This window comes from Gopherus flavomarginatus, chromosome 2 (genome assembly GCF_025201925.1).
Source record: "Gopherus flavomarginatus isolate rGopFla2 chromosome 2, rGopFla2.mat.asm, whole genome shotgun sequence".
Classification (NCBI taxonomy): domain Eukaryota; kingdom Metazoa; phylum Chordata; order Testudines; family Testudinidae; genus Gopherus; species Gopherus flavomarginatus.
In genome coordinates this window covers 252,070,184-252,093,997 of record NC_066618.1, presented here as the reverse complement: position 1 = coordinate 252,093,997, position 23,814 = coordinate 252,070,184, and the positions used below count along the sequence as shown (strand labels likewise).

Genomic DNA, 23,814 nt, shown 5'->3' with positions numbered 1-23,814 from the left:
AGTTGGGGGGTTCTGCAGAAGGGCTTTGTCCACTCGATATAAAAAGCGAGCGCTCTATGGACGTCCAGGGAGTGCAGCTGTTGCTCCCTGCGCGATGAATGTGGCTTCGGGAAGAAGACCGGAAGGAAGATCTCCTGGTTAACATGGAAGGCCGATACCACTTTGGGGAGAAAGGCTGGGTGTGGTCGCAACTGCACCTTTTCCTTGTGGAAGACAGTATATGGAGGGTCCGCCATGAGAGCCTGGAGCTCAGAAACTCGTCTTGCCGATGTGATGGCTACAAGGAAAGCGGTTTTCCAGGACAGATAGAGAAGGGAGCAAGTTGCTAATGGCTCGAATGGGGCCAACATAAGTCTGGTAAGAACCAGATTGAGGTCCCAGGTTGGAGTGGAGCGGCGTACCTAGGGGTATAGGCGCTCCAAGCCCTTGAGGAATCGAGATACCACAGGATGTGAAAACATGGAGCGGCCATTCTCCCCTGGGTGGAAGGTAGAGATGGCCGCCAAGTGCACCCTCACAGATGATACTGCTAGGCCCTGTTGTTTAAGGGACCAGAGATAGTCCAAGATGGTGGAGATGGGGACCTCGGTGGGAAGAACGTTGTGCTCTGCACATCAGCATGTGAAACGCTTCCACTTGGCCAGATACGTTGCTCTAGTAGAAGGTTTTCTGCTACCCAGGAGTACTTGTTGCACTGGGGCAGAGCAATGCAACTCAGACTGGGTCAACCACTCAGGAGCCATGCCGTGAGATGGAGGGACTGTAGGTCTGGGTGATGCAGTTTGCCATGGTCCTGAGTTATCAGGTCCAGGTGCAGAGGTAGTAGGATAGGGTCGGCTATTGACAGGTCTAGCAACATGGTGTACCAGTGCTGCCTGGGCCACGCTGGAGCAATCATGATCAAGCGGGCTCTGTCTCTGTGTACTTTCAGCAGAACCTTGTGGATGAACAGGAACAGTGGAAAGGCCTATAGCAGGTGAGTCGTCCATGGTATGAGGAAAGCGTTCGCTATCGAACCCTGTGAGAGGCCTTGAAAGGAACAGAACATCTGGCATTTCCTGTTCTCGCGGGACGCAAAGAGGTCTACACGGGGAAATCCCCACTTCCGAAAGACCGAAAGAATAACGTCCGGGTGAAGCGACCACTCATGAGAAAGGAAGGCTCTGCAGAGGTGATCCGCTAAAGTGTTCCGAACCCCAGGGAGAAAGGACGCTATGAGGTCTATAGAGTGGGCTATACAAAGGTCCCAGAGTCGTAAGGCCTCCTGGCAAAGGGTCGAGGACCTTGTCCCGCCCTGTTTGTTTATATAGTACATGGCTGTCATGTTGTCGGTGAATATCGACACACAATGGCCTTGCAAGTGCTGTTGGAACGCCTGGCAAACAAGGCGGACTGCTCTCAGCTCCCGGACACTGATGTGCAAGGCCAGTTCCTGAGATGATCAAAGGCCTTGAGTGTGTAGATGTCCGAGGCGAGCACCCCAGCCGAGAGATGATGTGTCCGTTGTCAGGGACGCAGAGGGCTGGGGCGGATGGAACGGCAGCCCTGCACACACCAGGGAGGCGTCAGCCACCATTCGAAGGAGCCTAGGATGCTGGGGGGAATGGTGACGATCAAGTCTATGGCATCCCTGACTGGTCGGTACACTGAGCTGAACCACGATTGGAGGGGACGGAGGCGCAGTCTGGCGTATTTCATCACAAAAGTGCAGGCCGCCATGTGACCCAGGAGACCGACGCAAGTGCGAACCGAAGTCAACGGAGCAGCTTGCAGACTCTGGATGATGGCCACCATTGCCTGGAACCGGGGCAGTGGTAAGCAGGCCCTGGCAAGGTTGGAGTCCAGGGTGGCGCCAATGAAGTCTATCCTCTGAGTGGGAATCAAAGTGGATTTTTCTGCATTGATCATTAGGCCTAGGTGTAGGAAAAGGTCCTTGACAATGCCGACATGATGGATCACTTGTGCTTCGGAGGTCCCTCAGATGAGCCAGTCATCTAGATACGGAAAAACATGTACCCAACGATGGCGGAGGTGGGTGGCGACTATAGCCATGCATTTCGTAAATACTCTTGGGGCTGTAGAGAGGCCGAACGGTAGGACCGCGAACTGGAAATGTTGGTGGTTGACTACGAACTGGAGGAACCTCCTGTGAGGTGGTTAGATGGCTATGTGAAAATATGCATCTTTCATGTCGAGGGCGGCATACCAGTCTCCAGGGACAGGATGATGGTCCCCAGGGATACCACACGGAACTTCATCATGTATCTGTTGAGTTCCCGCAGGTCCAGGATAGGTCTGAGACCCCCTTTTGCCTTGGGGATTAGGAAGTAGCAGGAGTAAAACCCCATGCCCCATTCGTGTTCCAGTACCTCCTCTATGGCTCCTCTGGTGAGGAGCGTCTGCACCTCCTGGAGGAGGAGTTGCTCGTGAGAGAGGTCCCTGAAGAGGGACGAGGAAGGGGAGTGGAAGGAGGGGCATGAAATAAATTGGAGGTGGTACCTAAATTCCAGCATGCGTAAGACCCAGCAATCTGACGTTAGCCGGGACCAAGCAGAGAGGAAAAGGGAGAGGCGATTGGAGAAAGGAGGGAATGGATCGTTTGACGATACTGGTATGATGCCTTCGGGCACACCTTCAAAAGGAGGATTTCAGCCCTGTGGAAGGTTTGGAGGGACCTTGGTTCTGGCCCCCTTGGTTGCCTGACTGCCTCTGGCGACTGGTTCTACCTTGCCTTCTAGCAAAGTCCTGTCTCTGTCTGGGCTGAGGGTAAGAGCGGTGTGGCTGGGGGCGGAATGGCCTGCGCTGAGTCACTGGCGTATGCATGCCCAGCAAGCGCATAATGACCCTGTTGTCTTTTAGGCTTTGCAGCCTAGGTTCTGTCTTGTCTGAGAATAGGCCTTGCCCTTCAAAGGGGAGGTCCTGGATTGTATGTTGGAGCTCCGGGGGAAGGCCTGAGACTTGCAGCCATGAGATACGCCTCATAGTCACCCCGGAGGCTAGGGTCCTGGCTGCTGAGTCCGCGACGTCCAGGGAAGCCTGGAGGGAAGTTCTAGCCACCTTTTTTCCCTCGTCCAGGATGGCCGCAAATTCCTGTCAGGAGTCCTGCCAGAACAACTCCTTGAATTTGTCCGCCGCCGCCCAGGTATTGTAATTATAGCGGCTAAGGAGGGCTTGTTGATTAGCCACGCGGAGTTAGAGCGCCCCTGCGGAATAGACTTTGCGCTCCAATAAGTCCATGCGCCTTGCGTCTTTTGATTTCGGGGCTGGGGCGTGCTGGCCATGGCGTTCCCTCTCGTTGACCAACTGGACAACGAGGGAGCAAGGAGGGTGATGGACGTATAAATATTCGTAGCCCTTGGAGGGCACCATATATTTGCGTTCCACTCCCTGGGCAGCAGGTGGGACAGAGACCAGAGACTGCCAGATTGTGTTGGCATTGGCCTGGATCGTCCGTATAAAGGGGAGGGCCACTCTTGTGGGGGCATCCAATGTTAAGATGTCCACCACTGGGTCCTTTACCTCCGGGACCTCCTCGACTTGCAAGTTCATGTTCTGTGCAACACGCCTGAGGAGATCCTGGTGGGCCCTCAGGTCGATTGGTAGAGGGCCTACCGACAACGTTCCGGCTACCGCCTCATCAGGGGAGGAGGATGAGGAGAGACCCGGGACAAGCGGGTCAGTCGAGGGCTCCTCTTGGTGGACAGCCTCTGTCTCCCTTGGGATCTGGGAGTCCTGTGGCTGGACCGACACTTCCTCCGAAACAGAAGGAGGAGGGCAGCTAATAGTGGCTTCCGGCACCCGGTGTTCTGATGTGGCAGAGCGCAATGGGCCTGGATGTGTACCTTGGGCCTGATGATATGCCCAAGGTGTCCAGAAAACCCACTGTTGAGGTCCATGATCCTGAGCCTGGGGCTCATAGAATATCGCGGTAGGCACATCAGTGTCTCTGTCTTGGGCATACGCACTGTCCGCCTGGGAAGACACAGACGGGTGCTGAGACGGCCAGGGAGGAGCTGAGAGACCGTGGTAAGAGTCTCTGTCTCGCCGTCGGTGATCTCCTTGGCACCGGGGATTGGTACCTGGAGTCATACCGGTGCCGAGAACAAGACCGGGACATGCGACCGGCACGATGCCAGGAGGTCGACCTGGATCTTGAAGGTCTACGACGTGAACGGCTGCGAGAGTCGCGGTGCTGGAGCGGTACCGAGTACCGTGGAGGCCAAGACGTCGATCTGTGCCGCGAGTACGACCAGTACCGGACAAGCGAGCGGTGCTGGGACTGCAAGCAGCGTCGGGATCGTGATCGTCTATGAGATTGCAAATGGTGCCAGGACCTGGATCGTGATTGGTGCCGGTCTGCCGGGCCGACCGAAGGAGATCTCATTATAGTCGGCTTGCCTCTAAGAGTGTAGTACCTGCACCGGCGGTTGAGGCAGGACAGACTCCGTCATGGCGATAAGGTCCCTGGCTGCGGAGAATGTCTCCGGTGTAGAGGGGACCGTAAGCTCAACCACAGGCCTCAGCGGGGAGCTCTCAGGGACCGGAGTCGACGGTACCGCAGCAGTCGGTGCCGCGGCAGGTGCAGGTGCCGGTGCCGGGCACAGAGGCAGTGGAGGACTTCAACCTCTTCTGCTTCGGGGAGAGAGGTCGGTGCCAAGCAGGTGCCTGCGCCGGAGATGGCCAGTGCCACGGTGTCTTAGTGGTGCCGGGACGGTCCGGTGCCGGAGGAGCGCTGCTAGTAGAGTGCTCAGCGCTCGGTGCCAAGGACGGAGGGTTCAAAGCTGCCTCCATGAGGAGATTCTTTAGGCGAAAGTCTCTCTCTTTCTTTGTCCTGTTTAAATGCCTTGCAAATACGGCACTTATCTGTAATGTGTGATTCCTCAAGGCACTTTAGACACGAGTCGTGGGGATCGCTTGTGGGCATCAGCTTATGACGGGCCGAGCACGGTTTAAACCCCGGTGAACCGGGCATGGGCCCCGGCACCAGGTGCGGGGAAAGGGCTAATGCCGAAACCCCACTGAACTATATACACTAACTATCTAAGAACTATCAAACTAACTATAACTACAGACAAAACCAACTATATACAACAAGATAGCGAAGAAACAAAGAGTAGCTAGGGAAGTGGAGGACAGCTAAGCCGCGCTCCACTGTTCCAACGACCGACACGGGCAGTAAGAAGGAACTGAGGAGCGGTCGGGTCGGCAGGAGTATATAACTGGCGCCATGGCGGCGCCACTCCAGGGGGCGACCCAGCCAACCCACTGGGGGTTGCTAGGGTAAAAATCTTCCGACGAACGTGCACGCGGTGCGCGCACACCTAACTGGAATGGATATGAGCAAGCACTCGAAGAATCTGATTTATCCGTTGCCAAAAATGAAGGAGGGACTGGCGCCAGTGGCAGAAATGGTAGTACCGGCACTCACTATGCCCCCCATTGTTCCTAGAGCCAGGTACTAAAGTAGCTAACAGTGCCAAAGTGGAGAGCAGTGCGCTCCCACAGTAAAATGGGTAGTGCTGAATGCAGTGGTGCCATCGAGTTTCTCAGTCCCAAAGAAATCCCTTATGCCAAGGCCAACACCCACCCCTCTTCCGCAAATTGCGGAAGAATACTGGGGTGTGGTGCAGACAGACACAAGGGTTAAGCAGGCCACCCAGCCAACAGCACTATAAACGATATAGCCCTTGCAAAGTCCTGGACCAACAGGTGTTGGGATGGAAAAACAGCAGAGGTCCATTGCCACCAGTGTGGAAACAGCTGGTGCTGGCATCGCCATCATTGGTCCAGACTCAACAAACATCCCAGGGCCAGAACTGGAGTGGACGATGCAGGGTCTCTGACAACCCTGAGTAGTACTAGAGAATGTTTAGAGACACCTATGCCATCTGACGCGACAGCGCTAGCACCGTACCACTTCATGCTCTTTCTGGAGACGAGAAAAGTCCTCATGAGACCTGGAGTGGTCTCGACTGGTCTTACGCAACCTTTTCCTTGGTGCACTCAACAGGGAACAGGCTCCTCTGTCTCTTAGGAGAGGCACCAGCCCTAGAGTACGAAATGACAGAACCCAAGGGCTAACTCCGAAGTGACGAGGAACTTGGAACTGAAGCAGGCTGCATGGCCTGTTCAAGCAGGTACTGCTTCAGGCAAAGGTCCCTAGCCATCTGAGTCCGTTGTGTGAACAATCTACAAATTGAACACTGCTCCTTGACGTTGGCCTCACCCAAGCACAGCAACCACCACATGGGGGATCTTTGTCCCCTCCATTATGGACAATGTTTAAACCCTGGTGAGGTAAATACTTACATAAGTCTAACACTAAATCTAATACTAAGGATACTAATTAATTATATACAATTACAAAAAACACTACAAGATAGTGAGAGATCCCTGACTCTAGCCACAGGTGATAAGAAGGAAAAGACAGTTACCTTTTCTGTTAGGAAAAGACAGTTACCTTTGAGATGTGTTGCTCATGTCCATTCCACAGTAGTTGTGCATGCTCGCCACATGCACTGGTACCGGCAGTTTTTCCCCTTAGCAGTACCCACAGGGGAGCTCCCTTAGCGACCCCTGGAGTGGCATCACCATGGCACGGTATAAGGGGCGCTGAGTGCTTCCCCCACCCCCATTCCTTCTTGCTGGAAAACTCCAACAGTGGGGAAAGAGGGCGGTTGCAGAATGGACATGAGCAACACATCTCGAAGAACACCAGTTATGGAAAAGGTAACTGTCTTCTTCTTCAAGTGATTGCTCATGTGCATTCCACAGTAGGTGAGTCCAAAGCTATACCTTGGCGGTGGGTAGGAGTTCACAGATACTCGGGACGGAGCACTGCCCTGCCAAACCTGGCATCCTCCCTCGTCTGGGAGACTACTGCATAATGTGAGGTGAAGGTGTGCACCGATGACCATGCTGCAGCTCTACAAATGTCCTGAATAGAGACGTGAGCTAGAAAGGCGTCCGACGAGGCTTGCATCCTTGTCGAGTGCACTCTTACATTTGGTGACAGGAGAACTCCTGCCACGTCGTAACAAGTACAGATACGCAAAGTCATCCAGCTGGAGAGCCGCTGAGTGGAGATCAGCTGACCCTTCATTCGTTCAGCTGTGGCAATAAACTAAGATGTGTAGACTTCCTGAATGGTTTTGTCCATTTCAGGTAAAAAGCCAGGGCCCGTCTCACACCTAGCATGTGAAGATGGCGCTCCTCACTAGACACGAGGTTCAGGACAGAGTACTGGAAGGAAAATGTCCTGGCTCATATAATCAGCTGAGACCACCTTGGAGAGGAACGAAAGGTGTGGTCGGAGCTGGACCTTATTTGTGAAACACTGTATACGGGGGTTCAGAGGTCAGGGCCCAGAGCTCCAAGACCCTCGTAACAGACGTGATTGCTCCAAGAAAGGCTACCTTCCATGAAAGGTACAACCAGGATCATGTGACAAGTGGCTCAAATAGAGGCCTGTCAGCCTGACCAGAACCAAGTTCAAGTCCCACTGTAGAACAGAGGGCCTCACATAAGGAAAGAGGAGCTCCAAGCCCTTAAGGAATTGACTGGTCATGGTGTGAGAAAATAATGTATGGCCTTGCACAGGCGGGTGGAAGGCCGATATGGCTGCCAGATGCACCTTGATAGACGATGGCGCTAGACCCTGGGCTCTGAGATGAAGGAGGAAATCCAGTACTAGCTGGAGCAGAGCAGCCACTGGTGACATGCCGCGATTAGCAGTCCATCAGGAGAACCCTGACCATTTTGCCAGGTAAGCCTGACGCATGGAGGGCCTCCTGCTTTGAGCAGCGAACACCCTTCGAGCAGGTCCTTTCCTCTTGGTCTAACCATCGAGCAACCATGCCGTGAGGTGGAGGGCTGCAAGGCTGGGGTGGAGGAGGTGACCTTGGTCCTGAGAAAAAAGGTCTGGGTGGGTTGGCAGCAGCCACGGGGCAGGGCAATGGACAGGTCCCTCAGAGTTCCATACCAGTGTTGTCTGGGCCATGTCGGGGCAATCATAAGGACGCGAGCCTTGTCCATCTTGAATTTTTTCCAGGACCTTGCTGATCAACAGATTTGAGGAAAAGGCATACAGCAGCTGGCCCGACCAGGACAGAAGGAAGTTGTCGGAAATCGTGCCCTTGCCCAGGCCCCTCCTGGAGCAAAACTGGGGACACCGGCGGTTCTGCCAGGTTGTGAAGAGGTCTACTTGGGGAGTGCCCCACGTTTGGAAGATCCTGTGAGCCATCCCCAGGTGCAGCAACAACTCGTGCTGGGTGGAGAAGTCCCAGCTCAGGCGATCCGCTTGAGAGTTCAAGATGCCTGGTAAGAGGTGGGATTCCAAGTCGATATTGTGGGCAATGCAGAAATCCCACAGCCGGAGGCCTTCCTGGCAGAGGGTTATGGAGCGAGCTCCGCCTTGCCTGCTGATGTAGAACATCAAGGCCATGTTTCTGTGAACTCTGACTACCCTGCCTGTAAGGCATGAGCAAAAAGCCATGCAGGCCAGACTACTCTGAGTTCTTTGACATTTATGTGCAGGCCTAGCTCCTGCACAGACCACAGGCCTTGGGTATGGAGGTCTCCCACATGGGCTCCCCACCCCAAGTCTGACACATCGGATACCAATTCCATGATTGGTGAACAACTCCTGAACGAGACCCCTCAGAACACATTCTCCAGGGTGGTAAACCAAAGGAGGGAGGCTAGTACAGACTCTGGCACGGTGACAACTATGTCCAACCTGTCTCTGGACCAGGAGAATGTCGAGGCCAGCCAGAGCTGAAGGGGCCACATTCTGAGTCTGGGATAGAATACCACATACGTGCATGCTGCCATGTGACTCAGGAGCTGGAGGCACGCGCTGGCACTTGTCACAGGAAACCTCGTGATCGCCCTGATGAGATCCCTCAAAATTTCGAACCTGTCTGGCGGGACGGAAGCTCTGGCCAATGTTGTATCGAGAATCACGCCAATGAACTCTTTGTTGTAGATTTGATGTTGTTTACCAACAGTACCAGCGTGGTGAACATGGACAGGAGGAGTGTTATGTGGTCCTGTACCTGTGACCTGGAGCTGCCTTTGACCATCCAGTCATTGAGATGGGGAAGATCTGGACCTCCCTGACGTCTGAAGTAGGCCACCACCACAGACATACACTTTGTGAAGTCAGGATGCCATTGAGAGGCCAAATGGGAGGATGGTGAACTGACAGCGTTCCTGTCCTACTGTGAAGAGGAAAAAATACCTGCGGCCCTTGAATATGTGAATGTGGAAGTATGCGTCCCAGAGATTGAGGGTGGCGTACCAGTCTCTGGGATCCAGAGAGGGAATAAGGAGGCCAGGGAGACCATGCGGAACTTGAGTTTTGCCATGTACTGGTTTAGACCTCACTGGTCTAGAATGGGCGTGAGGCCTCCTTTGGCCTTTGGGATAAGTGAAATAGAGTAGTACCTTTTGTATCAGAACTCCACAGGCACTACCTCCACCGCTCCCAGGTGAAGGAGCTGCCTCACCTCTTGCCCGAAGAGGCTCTTGTGAGAGGAGTCCCTGAAGAAGGTTGGGGAGGGAGGGTGGGTAGAAAGAAATTGGAGAATACAGCCCTGGAAGATGGTGTTAAGGACCCAGCAGTCTGAGGTCAGCAGTGACCAGCCTGGGAGGAATGCGTAGAAACAGTTGAGGAAGGGTAGGGTGGGCAGATCCCTGGTGCAGACTGGTAAGTTGTCCCCGGGCATCCCATCAAAATGGGCGCTTATCCACCTGCCTGCCCTTAGATGGGTCAGGCTGGGGGGCAAACTGAGATTGCCACTGTGGACACTTCCTATTGGTTCTAGATTTTCTGAAAGAAGGTTCATGTCGGGAGTGGGTGACTTGGCTGGGGGCCTGTTGAAGCTTGAACCTAGTTTTGGCTGAGGCCGGGACATAGAGCCCAAGAGTCTTTAAGGTCGTGTGAGAGTCCTTGAGACCATGTAATTTTATGTCCGTTTGCTCCGCAAACAGGGCCTTTCCATCGAAGGGGAGGTCCTGCAGGGAGCTCTGTGCCTCGTTGGACAGCCCGGACAAGAGAAGTCACAACGCTCTCTGCATGGACACCGCAGAGGCCAGGGTTCTTGCAGCCATTTCTGCTGCGTCTGAGGCTGCCTGAAGGGCTGCTCCAGCAGGAGCGGTGCCCTCCTCCACCAAGGCCTTATACTCCTTCCTATCACTTCCTGGAGAGAGTTCATAAACTTTGGCATTGAGCCCTGTATCTGCCCAGCAGGGCTCGCTGGTCTGCCACCCTCAGCTGAAAGCTTGAAGAAAAATAAAGCTTTCTACCAAACGAGTCCAGCCTCCTCCAGTCCGTACTGGAATCAGGCTGGCCTTGGCACTCCTTGTGGGTGACTGCCTCAACCACCAGGGAGTTGGGGGCAGGGTGAATATAGAGATATTCGTGCCCACCAACGGGCATGAAATATTTCCACTCTGCCCTCTTAGAGATGGGGGTTAAGGAAGACTGGGTCTGCCACAGGACAGTGGAGATTTTTGCTACCCCTTCATGGAGAGGGAGGGCCACCCTAGCCGGCGCTGTGACTCAGAGGACATCAAAGAGGGAGTCCAATGGCTCCTCCACCTCTTCAGCCTGTAAACTGAGGTTTGAGGCCACCCTTTTCAGGAGTTCCTGGTGGGCTTCTGTGTCCTTCTGGGGAACCAGAGGAGGAGGAGGTGCTGCCGTGATGGCCTCATCTGGGGAGGATGAGAATGGAGGTGTCAAACAGATAGCTAAGGGTTAACGTCTCTTTCACCTGAAAAAAAAAAAAGTAACCTGAAGCACCTGACCAGAGGACCAATCAGGAAACAGGATTTTTTTCAACTCTGGGTGGAGGGAAGTTTGTGTCTGGGTTCTTTGTCGTCTGCCTGAATCTCTCTCAGCTATGAGGAGGATTTTTCTATTTCCTGCTTTCTAATCTTCTGTTTCCCAGTTGTAAGTACCAAAGATCAGATAGGTGATTTTTATGTTCTTTTGTATTTACGTGTCTATAGTTGCTGGAGTGCTTTAAATTGTATTCTTTTTGAATAAGGCTGTTTATTCATATTTCTTTTAAGCAATTGACCCTGTATTTGTCACCTTAATACAGAGAGACCATTTGTATGTATTTTTCTTTCTTTTTTATATAAAGCTTTCTTTGAAGACCTGTTGGAGTTTTTTCTTTAGTGGGGAAACTCCATGGAATTGAGTCTGTACTCACCAGGGAATTGGTGGGAGGAAGTAGTCAGGGGGGAAATCTGTGTGTGTTAGATTTACTAGCCTGACTTTGCATTCCCTCTGGGTGAAGAGGGAAGTGCTTTTTGTTCCAGGACTGGAATTAGAGAGGGTGGACTCCCTCTGCTTAGATTCACGGAGGTTGCTTCTGTGTATCTCTCCAGGAGCACCTGGAGGGGGGGCAAGGGAAAAAGATTTATTTCCCTTTGTTGTGAGACTCAAGGGATTTGGGTCTTGGGGTCCCCAGGAAAGGTTTTTGTGGGGACCAGAGTGCCCCAAAACACTCTAATTTTTTGGGTGGTGGCAGCAGTACCAGGTCCAAGCTGGTAACTAAGCTTGGAGGTTTTCATGCTAAACCCCATATTTTGGACGCTAAGGTCCAAATCTGGGACTAGGTTATTGACAGGAGGTGCAGTGCTTTATGTTTCCACCGGTGCCGCAGTCCCTAGCGCCTGGTCCTCTTCTGAATGCAGGGCCAGGGAGAAGTGCTCAGTTGACCTAAGGGGTTGAGAGAGGGAAGCTGACAGTCTGTCTGAGGCCCCAGCTACCTGTGGGGTTTGCGTCGGGGCCCCTCGGGTCCACTGGTACCAGGGCGCTGGCCAGGGAGTCTGGTGCCATTGCGTTTGCTGCGGCACCAGAGAGGGCTCGTCTGGGCCGCTGACTGCCGGCTCCAAGGGAAAGCTGGGCTGGTGCACAAACAATCGCTATCTGGTGATGGGGATAGGGATGAGGAGCGGTGCCGTGAGCAGGGCTGGGCTCAAGACTGAGTCAAGTGTAGAGGAGCGGGAGTACTGTCGCGTATATCTGCAGCGGCCGGTTGCCAGTGATCTATGCCTGGGGCTGTGGGAGCGGTGCTGTACTGGGAACCTTGACCAAGATAGAGAGTGCGAGCGGCATTGACGTCTGTACTGCGAGGGGCTACGGCGGCTTCTCGGAGTTGGCGACCTCCAGTGCCATCGGTCCAGTCCCACTCAGGCATGCTCTGACCTTGAGGCCTGTGCTCCCTAGATGCGGAGCAGTGCTTTGAGTACCTGTTGCTTGACATGCAGCCAATCAGATGGGGGTCGGCGGAGACCGGTGCGGGCTGCGAGCAGGGTGGTCACTCAGCAAACAGCAGAGTTGGGATCCTTCCTGCGACCATGAGCGGTACCGCCTAGGTGGCGACTGCAGTGGTCCGAGCGCTGGTTTGCCTCTAGATTGGTATGCCGCTGGGATCGTGGCAGCCGATACCGGAAGAGACATTGCATCTCAAGCTGTCTGTAGGGCCTCTGGCATGGAGGCCACCTGTATGTTGCCACTGGCATCTGGGGAGGCCGGCTCAGAGTGGGCTGGGCGACTTCGCTCTGAGTCGGAGGCCATGAGGCAGAGGGGGATTGAGAGCTGCCCAGCACAGGTCTAAGCTCGCCCCCAGCCTTGTCCCGGTGTCTTGACGTAGATGATCGCTTCTTCGTCTTCTTAGTGTCTCCCATGGATGAGGAGTGGTGCTGGCTGGTGGAAGGCACCACTGGGTCACCGAGCACCAATGCTACGGTGCTCGGTGCCGATTCAGAAGGGCGCAGCAGTGTCGGGGTCAGGGCCAACTCCATCAATATGGCTTAGAGCCGTACATCCCGCTCCTCCTTAGTATGGGGCTTAAACTATCTGCAAATTTTGCAGCAGTCGCTGATGTGGGTTTTTCCAAGACTGCATAAGCAACTAGTGTGCAGGTCATTTATAGGCATAGGCTATTTACATGTGCCGCATGACTTAACGCCCAGGGCATGGGGCATGTCCCAACCTGGGAGCAGTTATTAGAGGCTCTTCTACTTTACTATTATAGATTTATATATTTTTTACTTTTAAAACTACAGGTACTAACTATCTACAGAACTAAACAGTCCAAATGGGAAAGGCTACAGCAACGAAATGGAGCACAGCAGTTCTGAAGCACCGTCACTGACGGGAAGAAGGAACTGGGGGTGAGGGGAGCGCACAGTACCCCTTATACCACGCCATGGTGGCGTCACTCCAGGGGTCACTTCTGGCAGGGTGCACATGGCAAGCACGCACACCTACTGTGGAATGCACATGAGCGATCAGTCAAAGAAGAACTAAGAAGGGTTGAGGTGGCGCTCCCTCATATAGCCCGTGGTGGGGCTATGAGCATAAGATGCAAGCGCCATCTCGTAGGGTTAAGGCTCGGCAAAATTCTCCAGCTCCGGTGCACTGGGTGTACACACACATAAATGAAATACACGGCTGCATCTACTCAAAGCAGAACATGTCACTTCTTCCTTCCTGTCTAAAACCATTAGCCTATTGACTAGTAATGTCATGTCCATTTGTTATTTGTACTGCAATAGCTTTTGGGAATACTATTCAAGAATCAGGGGCCCACTATACTAGGTGCTGTACAGACACACAATGAAGGAACAGTCCCTCTCCTGAACAGTTCTCAAGGTAGGTTCTTATTATCCATTCCCACAATCTTTTTATACCACAACCCCAATTCCCTTGTGTCTGTAGAGGACTGTTTGGCTGGAATCAAGGCAAGTAACCATGGCTGGTTGATGCCTGATGGCAGTAGTTTCTGGTGGTGGGTGGGTGCTCTGTGCTAGATGGGAGGTGCTGGGTACTAGAGGTGCTGGAGGTGCTGGATTGAAGTGGCACCTGGTAAAGAAGTCCAGGGGCGAGGAGGCAGCAGCTGAGGATTGCTCGCCAAGTTGAATAAAGGGTGATGTTTTAGCTCCTACTCTCTACCCTGACATCACAGTCTGCTCCAAGAAAATGCCACTTAAATATAATGAAGAACTAGCTGAATTCTGTGACTGGCAGGGTCCAGGAAGCCAGCTCCTTCTCATCTTCAAACATTGCTTCATTGGAGAAGAGCTTAGTGTGTGAAGACTGGGAAGAAGGTAAAAAAAAGAATAGCTGAACATGGGACTTACCAATAAGGAGCAGAGCTTTTCATTACATCTTCTTAATTCACTGCCCCTGGATCTAGCAACCAGCGAGTTTTGGCAATTTGCTATGACACCTCCCTCATCAGATCACTATATAGTAGCAGTAGCTGGAAGTCCTGACCCCATTTGATTTAAAATATAAATATATTTTCTCAGTACATTATGGATATCTGATTCATAATGACCTTTTCATTAATCAATCCATATACCATACAGTCAATTCTTCCTAAGTCAATTCTTCCTAAGAATATCAAAATATTAACAATAAAAAATAAAGACATAAAACAATATAAATCCTCACCTCTAACTCCTTTTCATCAAAATACTGTAGCCACTGAAGGGGAACAACTTCATTAAAACCATCAAGGAAAGCTTTGGTTTGTTCTCTTACTCCCCGAGAAAAACGCCATTCTGCCATTAGGCTGGGGAAAAAAAAAGAAATTTTAGAGAAAATAATTAATGTGCTGGGAAGATTACCTCTTTTATACATATTAGGGTCTGATTCTACTCTCTCTGACACTAGTGTAACTCCACAAACTACAGTGGAGTTACTACTGATTTAAACCAGTATAACAGAGCAGAATCAGGTCCACAATGTTATAAACACTAACTTCAGAGCAGTATCTTGATCCTGAATTCCTTTCCCTATCCAAAGTTATACTCTATATTACTGCTAGTCTGCAATCTGAACCATCAATGTTTCAACCGCCGTGCTGCCACTCTTCAGGATGAAAACTCTTAATAGAAAAGGACACTATCCTGTTTAGAAACAACATTTGAGCTACCTCAAAATTACTATAATCGTGGCGTGCAGACGGTCTCCATTAACTATGAAAATATACTCCTCCTCCCCCCCCCGCCAAAAAAAGAAGTATTATAGGCAGATCTGATAATTCCCCAGAAGCTCAGGCTGCCCAACACTTCCAATTATAAGACCCTGTTTTCAGTTGCTTTTAATTTAGTCAAACTGCAGACATATTCCATTCAGGATGTCTGCCTCATGCTGTTTTGTTTTTGTTTTTGTTTTTTTTTTTGGGGTGGGGGGGAGGAGAAACTGAAATAGTCTATATCTTTTCCAAATGCAATGATTAGGGGAAAATCCATTGTCTAGCCAATGTTAATTAAAAAACATACAACCATTTAATTGAGAAACTTCAAGTTTGGAGCAGGGATTTTATATCTAGCAGGAGTGGGGGGGGGGGAGAGGAAAATCACTCTGCTGTCAGAGGTGACTTTTATCATCTCCATGAAAGTTTGCTAAATTAAGCCAAGTTAAGAACCTCTAAAAATCTCATTTCACACATGCTCCGAGACTTGTTAGTTTGATAGAAAAAAAATCTCTGAAGTTCGTCTGCTGTGTGCTGCTCCAGAACTTCTAAGCTCCAATGTGCTGACTGGACTACGCATATGTCATCCCCACAAAGCAGCATAGTGTGCTCCAGCCCAGGACTGCAGAACTGAGCAGGATTTTCCCTGCACTGCTCCTCCCAGCTGCTGGGGGTTGCTGTTGAGCTGAGTACAGGAACTGAGCTAGTGCTGTGCTCTTAGTACTCCCTGTGTTGGCATCCAGGTAATGAGTGGGAAAATGAAGCAACAGCTACACTGGAATGCACAATTTGAGGAGTAGGGGGTTGTACAGATGGATGGACAAGGAGAGAAGGAGCTGCAGGACATGGGTGGCACAGCATCAGAGGAAGGAGAACACGTGTTGGGGGGGAAGCAGATGGGGCAAATAGGTGAAGAGGAGGAGAGGGATGTTAGTTAAAGTAGGAGAGATTTAATAGAAGCAGGGGGAAGAGGGCTTGGATAGGATCAGAGGGAGGAGAAGAGCAGAAGCTTCGGTGGGCAGCTAAGAACAGAGGCACAGAGACAGGAAAGGGTTACAGGGGCAGAAGGGCCTATAACTAGGGCTCTGTGTTTGTCACAGAGATTGTGGAAGTCACGGATTCTGTGACTTTCTGTGACCTCCGTGACTTCTGCAGAGGCCAATGTGGCTGACCCCAGGGCCACCCGCTCAAGTGGTCCCAGGGACAGCCACACTGGCTGCTACTGGAGTGGCTCTGCAGCAAGCCATTGGGGCAGCCCCAGGGCCAGCCACACGAGCCGCTGCTCAGGTGGCCCTAGGCAGCGGTCCCTAGGCAGCCGGAGCAGCTGCTGCTCCTGGAAGCTGGTCCCGCTGCCCCCCCCCCAGGTTGCCCCACCCCTCCCAAGATTTAGTCGGGGTATTTATAGTATAAGTCATGGATGGGTCATGGGCAATCACACGGCCCTGTGACCCGTCCATGACTTTTACTAAAATACCCATGACTAAACCATAGCCTTACCTATAACCACTGGAGCACATTGCTTTATTAAACCTGGATTTGAATCCAGGAGTGCTCAAGTGTTTACATTTCTTTACTGTCAGAGAACAGCTGTGAATTCACTGTCAAAATGTGTCTATTTTAATGTAATTTCCATACAGTTCACATTATATACCCAGGCACTCTATACTCTACTCAGGTCATGAGTGACTAGGAAATTAAAAAACAAAACAAAAAAAATGCGGTATTTAGTAAGATATACAAAGTTATCATGTGTGAACTCTCCACTCAGTAAAGCTCTCCAAGACTGTATAAAGAAGAAGGGGGAGAAAGCAAACAGGTTGGCTTCTGCTTCTTAAATATGTAGTGAAAAACAGTCATAAATTTGCCAAATAAAGCCTGACTAAAGCAACAGAAGAAAATTAAAAAATATTTGGCATTCTTTTAAACTCCTATACAGTAACTCCTTGCTTAACGTTGTAGTCATGTTCCTGAAAAATGTGACTTTAAGTGAAATGATGTTAAACAAATCCAATTTCCCCATAAGAATTAATGTAAATGGGGGGGAGGGCTAGGTTCCAGGGAAATTTTTTTCACCAGACAAAAAGGACTATATTATAAGTTTTAAACAAACAATTTAATATTGTACACAGCAATGACAATTGTGAAGCTTGGTTGATATGGTGAAGTCAGAGGATGGGATATTTTCCAGGGAATGCCTTACTGGTAAATGATGAACTAGCACTCGGCTGAGCCCTCAAGGGTTAGCACATTGTTGTTAATGTAGTCTCATACTCTACAAGGCAGCACAAATGGAGGGAGGGGAGACCCTTTAAGTACATTAACCCCACTCTAAGTACATTGCCTTTTTAAGTAGATCAGCAAGTTGAGACAGCAGCTGCTGTCAGCAAGCTTCTTGCGTCCTGAGTCTTGTCGTGTGTCCCCCTTGCTCTGTGGAGATGGGGTAAGTGGGGGGCAGGAGCAAGCGAACACCCTGACATTAGTCCCTGTCTTCCCCCTGCCTGCTCAGCACAGAAAGCAGGAAGCTTCTGGGAGCTGCTGCAAGGCAGATGGGGGGAGGGACAGCTGAACTGCTAGCAACTGATAGCCTGCTGGGAGGCTACCGCACAGGGAACTTAGGGGAGTGGGGAGCTGATGGGGGGCTGCTGGTCCACCCGGGTTCTAAGCCCCCACCAGCAAGCTGCAACGGGCTGCTCTTTCTGCAAGCAGTGGACAAAGCAGGCGGCTGCCAAACAACGTTACAAGGGACTTTAAATAAGCAACTTTAAATAAGCATGTTCCCTAATTGATCAGCAACGTAACAACAAAACAACATTAACCAGGATGACTAAGTGAGGAGTTACTGTAATTGCCTACCCAATGTATTCTTCTTTGTTGTCCTCAGTTACCAAGATATTTGACCCTCCTGATTTCAGTTCATGAGAAGTAACTTTTCCCAAAAGTTCCATGTCAACACAGAAGTACATTTCTAAATTACACTCTTCAATGTTGTTGTCCCTGTGGAAAGAAACAAGTAAAATCAAACAAATATAAAAATTTAACTTTTTTTTTTATCTATAACATCTGAAAAAAAAAATCTACAAACCTTATCCAAATTAGGGAATTATAAAATTCAGTATCAATAGATTCCAAATCTTTAATAGTAAGTTTCTTACTTAGCATGCGCTTGTAGAATGGTAGAGAAAAACCCGTGTCAATAAATTTGCCATGAAACAATGCCTATAGAGGGGAGGAAGAAAAAAGTTTAAATGACAATTGCTTCAACTCATTTTAGCATGGCTCAAGTAATCTTTCGGAAAAGAAGTTACATAAATAGCAGATGAAAAGAATTGTCCACCAAGAGTAGCACTTAGATTTTTCAAAAAAGACCCATAAAGTGGTGAGTATAAAGAAACTAATAACATTTTGATAGATATTTGGTTTGGCAATGATTCTTTATAATTACATAAGTTGTAAATTCGTAGGTATATTATTTTCTTATGTAACAGTAAACCTGACAGAAATCATCTAACATTTTTTCATAAGCTACATTGGCATGGGTGCTTAAAACCAATTGTCACTTGATGCTCTTAAGGTACTCCTGCTCTATCTAGAAATTATATATATATATCACAGCATGTAAACAAGATTTTTAAAACTCAATCACTGAAATGCTCCTGGAAGAGATTCCTCCTGGGTCAATTAAATAGACTTTGGAAATTGACTCTTTGAATGAAATCTTTTACTGTCATTCCTATTTTCTGAGTGTGTGCGTGCGCATATGCATCTGTACGCACACAGGATCTGCTCTGGTTATTAATTCTATTTGCTCTTTACATAGCAGTAACTAGTGCTAAGCACTTTACAAACATAAAAGAATACACTTTCTCTTCTGTGAAACCCTTAATTTTGCTCAGTTCTGATCCACTACATTTTACTCACTAAGATGATTCACTTTAAGCTGTGTTGCTTATATTTACTTGTCACTGAGAGAACGCTAACAAAAAAAAGCAGCAGTTGGGATTTCATTACTGATAAAAATATGTATACCAAAAGTTAAGAAGCTCTCTGGACCTGCCAGAAGACTAAAAGCTACATTTCAATGTATGCAGACTTTTAAAAAGTATTCATCCTATTATTACATGCCTGAGAAATTAAGTTTTGATAAACATTTCACTACTCACTTCAAATAGATTTTGATTACAAATTACTTGCCTTTAAATATGTCAGCTCTTACCTTTGACCTCGTTTCTTTTTATTTTCCACTCCTACAGTTAGCCAATGATCCTCACCTTATTATCCCTAATATCTCTTCTCACAAATGTCTGCATTTCTTTCAGAGTGACTCTTACGTTTGAAGTGACCTTCAAAAATGGTATGCTTTACCGTTTACCTCATTCAAATCACTTCTAATAAAGTACTTTTGCACCACAAGCTACCAAGCCAGAAATGTTTAATTTTAGGGGAAAAAAATCCTAACAATTAAGTAGACTGCCATCTTCGATTAGTATCTCTCTATTACAGGTGGAACTGGTAGCGCTACCTATTATTAAGGTTGCATCACATTTCTCACTATAAGACACTGTTTTCAGTTGTGTTAACTTTGCCAAGCAAGCACCTCACAGGTTGCTTACTTGGCCTTATGTAGGTATGCATTGTTCAGATTTCTCAAGTAGCAGTGGTGACCAAGAGTGTCCACTTTGTGGTCATCAGTGATTCCAAACCTTTATCTTTGGTTTGAACTCAGTTTGATTCTTGCACACAAGATAATACACTCTGAATCAGAGTTGTTATGAGGAATTACAAGGATTACTTTCATTACCCTAATCAGAACATTGTATGCTATAGTTGGTCACATCTGGTGCACTTCAGAACAGATAGTGGCATGTACAGGAGGGAGATTGAGACTGATAGGGAGCCCAATCCTGAAGAGTGGTGACTGAGATGGTGTGGGAAATGAAATGGGACTGGGACAGGGACTTGAAGGAGATGGGACAGAAGGGTTCCAGCATAGGGGGAGTGTACACATAGGTCTGTGCCTACTAGGACATACTCCCCTTTACAGCCTAGAATGGAAGCCAAGTTTTTTGAGTCTCACCATTCCTCTGCTGGTAGCATATACTTGTGAATTCCACTGGCACACATCTCTCTCTCTAGTGCTTTTTGACTCAGAGGATGATAACCTACTATTGCTATCAGTTACACCATTAGCTCAAGTAGCAGAGGTCTTTATGGGAACCTAAAGATTCCAGATCTGCTTATGATTCATGTAGGTGTCAGTCTGATGCCAGATGGAATTTGTTTTTTTTGAAAACCTAGGAAATTACACAACCAATCCACCTCTGCTCACAGTAAGTAAGTAAATAAATAAATAAAAACTTATGTTGAAAGAACATTAAGATTGCAAAGTCAAGCCCTCAAAATTTAGGAAATGACAGAGTTAAGATTACCTGTGCAAACTTAATTCAGCCATATGTATTATGACACAGTTTTTAAAAACACGTATTACTTTTTTCCACAGCATCCCTGCCTCATTTATGGAATCATTCTTTTTACCCTACACATGCGCTGCATGGCCCTAAGCCTTATTTACCTAACACCATTCAAACCATGTATGGAATACAAAATTGTTTATTTCCTCCACTATATTTTTATAGTGCTCTCACCCAAAGTATCAGAGTGCTTCAAAGCACTAATGAACTTAACTACACAAAATCCTTGTGTAATTAGATAATTTCCCCATTTTCTGCCTAGAGAATGGAGGGACAGATAGATTAAAGCCCAAATTGTCAAACATGTCCACTAATTTTGGGTGCTTAACTTCAGACACCTAGAGCCTGATTTTTTTTTAAGAGTACGTTTTAAATACTCAAAGCAGAGCTCTACTTGACTTTAGTTGCTGTTGTGAGTGCTCAACATTTCTCCAAATCTGGACCCAGATGTCTTGCACTGGACACCCAAAACATGAAAAACATACTATTAGTGACCACCTGTGAAAATTCTGGTTTTAAGTAACATGCCATCCATTACAAAGGAACTTCATGACACAGTCAAGAGTAGAATCTGTTTCTTCAGAATGGCATTTAACTGCCTTCACCAGGAGACCACTGTGACAGAGGTCCATTGGTACCAACTGGCAAAGGATTCATTGTTATTTACAAGCCTGTCTCAGACATGACAAGCTCACTACACCTAATACACTGCTTTTGTGTATTTATTCATAAAGGGTACCATGTGAAAGCTTGTAACTTAATCATTGGGAGGTGTGTGTACAGGTAATATTTAAGGAATAATGGAACTATACTGAAAATTATGCCCATATGATCTTGGAGTGAAAGTGAGTCACCAGGGAATAATGTGTCTTGTGATGGCCCACTTATGTAGAAGGGAGTTGTCACGCCTCTCTGCCTAATCAATTATGTAACATATTGTCTCGATTGTCTACCTTTGCATCTACTCAAAAAGACAATGGAAAGCCACCCAAGACAAAATATAACATTGAAAGCACATAAAAAGGAAAAGGAAAAACACAATAGTAAGGGGATCACTCTGTCTATGAATAAAGACAAAAGACTGATTTAGTATACTACATGGTGGAGAGAGAGACACTCTAGATCCATTCACTGAGGAGGTACTTTGATGATTGGCATTGCTTCATGAAAGACTGGGTCCTAGCTTCTTCGGGCTATCAAGCACTTTGCAGTGAGAATCTACTTTTAGAGATAGGAAAGGTAACTATTAATAAGTATAGGCCCTAGTTCGCGTTTTATGATTTTGTTTTATATGAAATCATCTGTTTACATCACTTGCACTTGTTTCCATTTGAATCTATTCTTTCCTAAATCAATTTTATTTTGTTTGCTATCACTGAACTCAAGTGCTGTGTGTAATACAGAAACAGGGGGCTAAGGCAAATCTGGTAAACTGGAGTACAGTTCTTTCTTTGGGAACAAGGGATCTGGGATTTCTTTGGGTATCCAGTAATTAGCGGCTGGATACCACAGTATCTATGAAGGGACTCTGGGCTTAAACAAAGCAGGTCCGGGGAGGCTTAACAGCCCAAAGAACAGTGCTTGAGGAGCTGACAGGCTGGTTGCGTTAGGGAGCTAACAACCAACTAGTACAAGCAGCAAAGAGTCCTATGGCACCTTATAGACTAACAGATGTTTTAGAGCATGAGCTTTCATGGGTGACTACCCACTTCATCATGCATCTGACGAAGTGGGTATTCATCCACAAAAGCTCATGCTCCAAAACGTCTGTTAGTCTATAAGGTGCCACAGGACTCTTTGCTGCTTTTACAGATCCAGACTAACACGGCTACCCCTCTGATACTTAGTACAAGCAGGACTCCCTCACACTAGAGGTAGGTGGCAACAAGGTAATTCACAGCCCTAAAAGCCTCAAGAAGCATCACAAGCATCTTTTCTTTTCCTGAAATCCCCTCTCATTCACTATATATCTTCAAACTTTTACAGCAAATGAATCAGGGTCCTACAGCCTCATTTACTATACAACCCTGATTCAGCACCATAGCACTGTCCCATCCTCTGCCCTGAATGAGGCAAGGATCATGTAGAAAAAAAGTAGGATGTGATCATGTAATTACAATACATAAGCACAAGGGTACTGAATCAGACATTTTAAAATCAGCAGGTGTGGATAATGTGCATCAAAGAGTTTTAAAGGAGCCAGCTGCAGAGCTTGCTGGACCATAAATGCTGGCTTTCAATAAGTCTTCGAACACAGGATACATTCCAGAAGACTGGAAAAAAGCTAAAATATTTAAAAAGAGTAAATGGGATTACCTGGATAATTGTATCCCTCTCAGTCTGACAACAAATCTGGGTAAGACAATGAAGCAGCTGATACCTGACTTGATTAATATAGAATTCAAGGATATATATAGTTAATGCCATCAACCTAAGTTTATGGAAAAGATTGTGTAAAACTAACGATTTTTTTAAAATAAAAGATTACAAGTTTGGATGATAAAGATAATAGAGTTGATGCAATATACTTAGATTCCGGTAAACCATTTTACTTGGTACCATTCAACCATTTGATTAAAAAACTAGAATGATAGAAAATTAATATGGCACACATTTAATGGATTAAAAGCTGGCTAAATAATCTCAAAATGTAATTGTAAATGAGCAATCATTGAACCGGTGTGTTTCTAGTGGGATCCAACTGTTCTTAGTCTTACGCTAGTTAACATATTTCTCAATGACCTGGAAGAAAACAAAATTACTACTGATAAAATTTGCAGATGACACAAAACTTGGAGAAGTGGGAAAGAATGAGGACAGGCCACTAATACAGAGTGCTCTAGATCACTTCGTAAGCTGGAATCAAGCAAATAATATGCATTTTAATACTACTAAATGTAAATGTATACATCCAGGCACAAAGAATATAGACAATACTTACAGGATGAGAGACTCTATTCTGGGAAATTGAAAAAGATTTGTGGGCTGTGGTGGATAATCAGCTGAACACGAGGTCCCGTGACTAAAAGGGTTAATGTGATCCTTGGATGAATAAACAGTGGAATCACAAGTAGCAGCAGAGAGTTTATTTTAGCTCTATATTGGCACTGCTGGAATACTGTGTCCAGTTCTGATGTCCACAATTCAAAAAGGATGTTGATAAACTGACGAGGGTTCAGAGAAGAGCCATGAGAGAGATTAAGAATTAGAAAGCCTCCACTATAGTGATAAATACAAGGAGCTCAATTATTTAGTTTAACAACAAAAAGATTAAGTGTTGACTTGATTACAGCCTATAAGTACCTACGTGGAGAATAAATATTTAATTATGGGCTCTTCAGTCT

The 23,814-nt window shown here is 47.8% G+C and overlaps 2 protein-coding genes across 6 annotated transcripts in view; one reads left to right on the top strand and one right to left on the bottom strand.

Moving 5' to 3' along the window:
- Positions 1-23,814, bottom strand: part of WWP1 (WW domain containing E3 ubiquitin protein ligase 1) — a 186,437-nt gene that overhangs the window by 59,608 nt on the left and 103,015 nt on the right. For all 4 annotated transcript variants that reach the window (XM_050940711.1, XM_050940710.1, XM_050940713.1 and 1 more), the window contains exons 18-20: positions 18,085-18,218; positions 17,856-17,996; positions 14,477-14,597 (exon numbers count right to left, since the gene is read on the bottom strand). In XM_050940711.1, coding sequence (XP_050796668.1) covers positions 14,477-14,597; positions 17,856-17,996; positions 18,085-18,218 — 396 coding nt within the window. The remainder of the gene's footprint in view (positions 1-14,476; positions 14,598-17,855; positions 17,997-18,084; positions 18,219-23,814) is intronic.
- The window catches only part of LOC127045341 (uncharacterized), a 53,274-nt gene that overhangs the window by 22,730 nt on the left and 6,730 nt on the right, over positions 1-23,814 (top strand). The window lies entirely within an intron of this gene.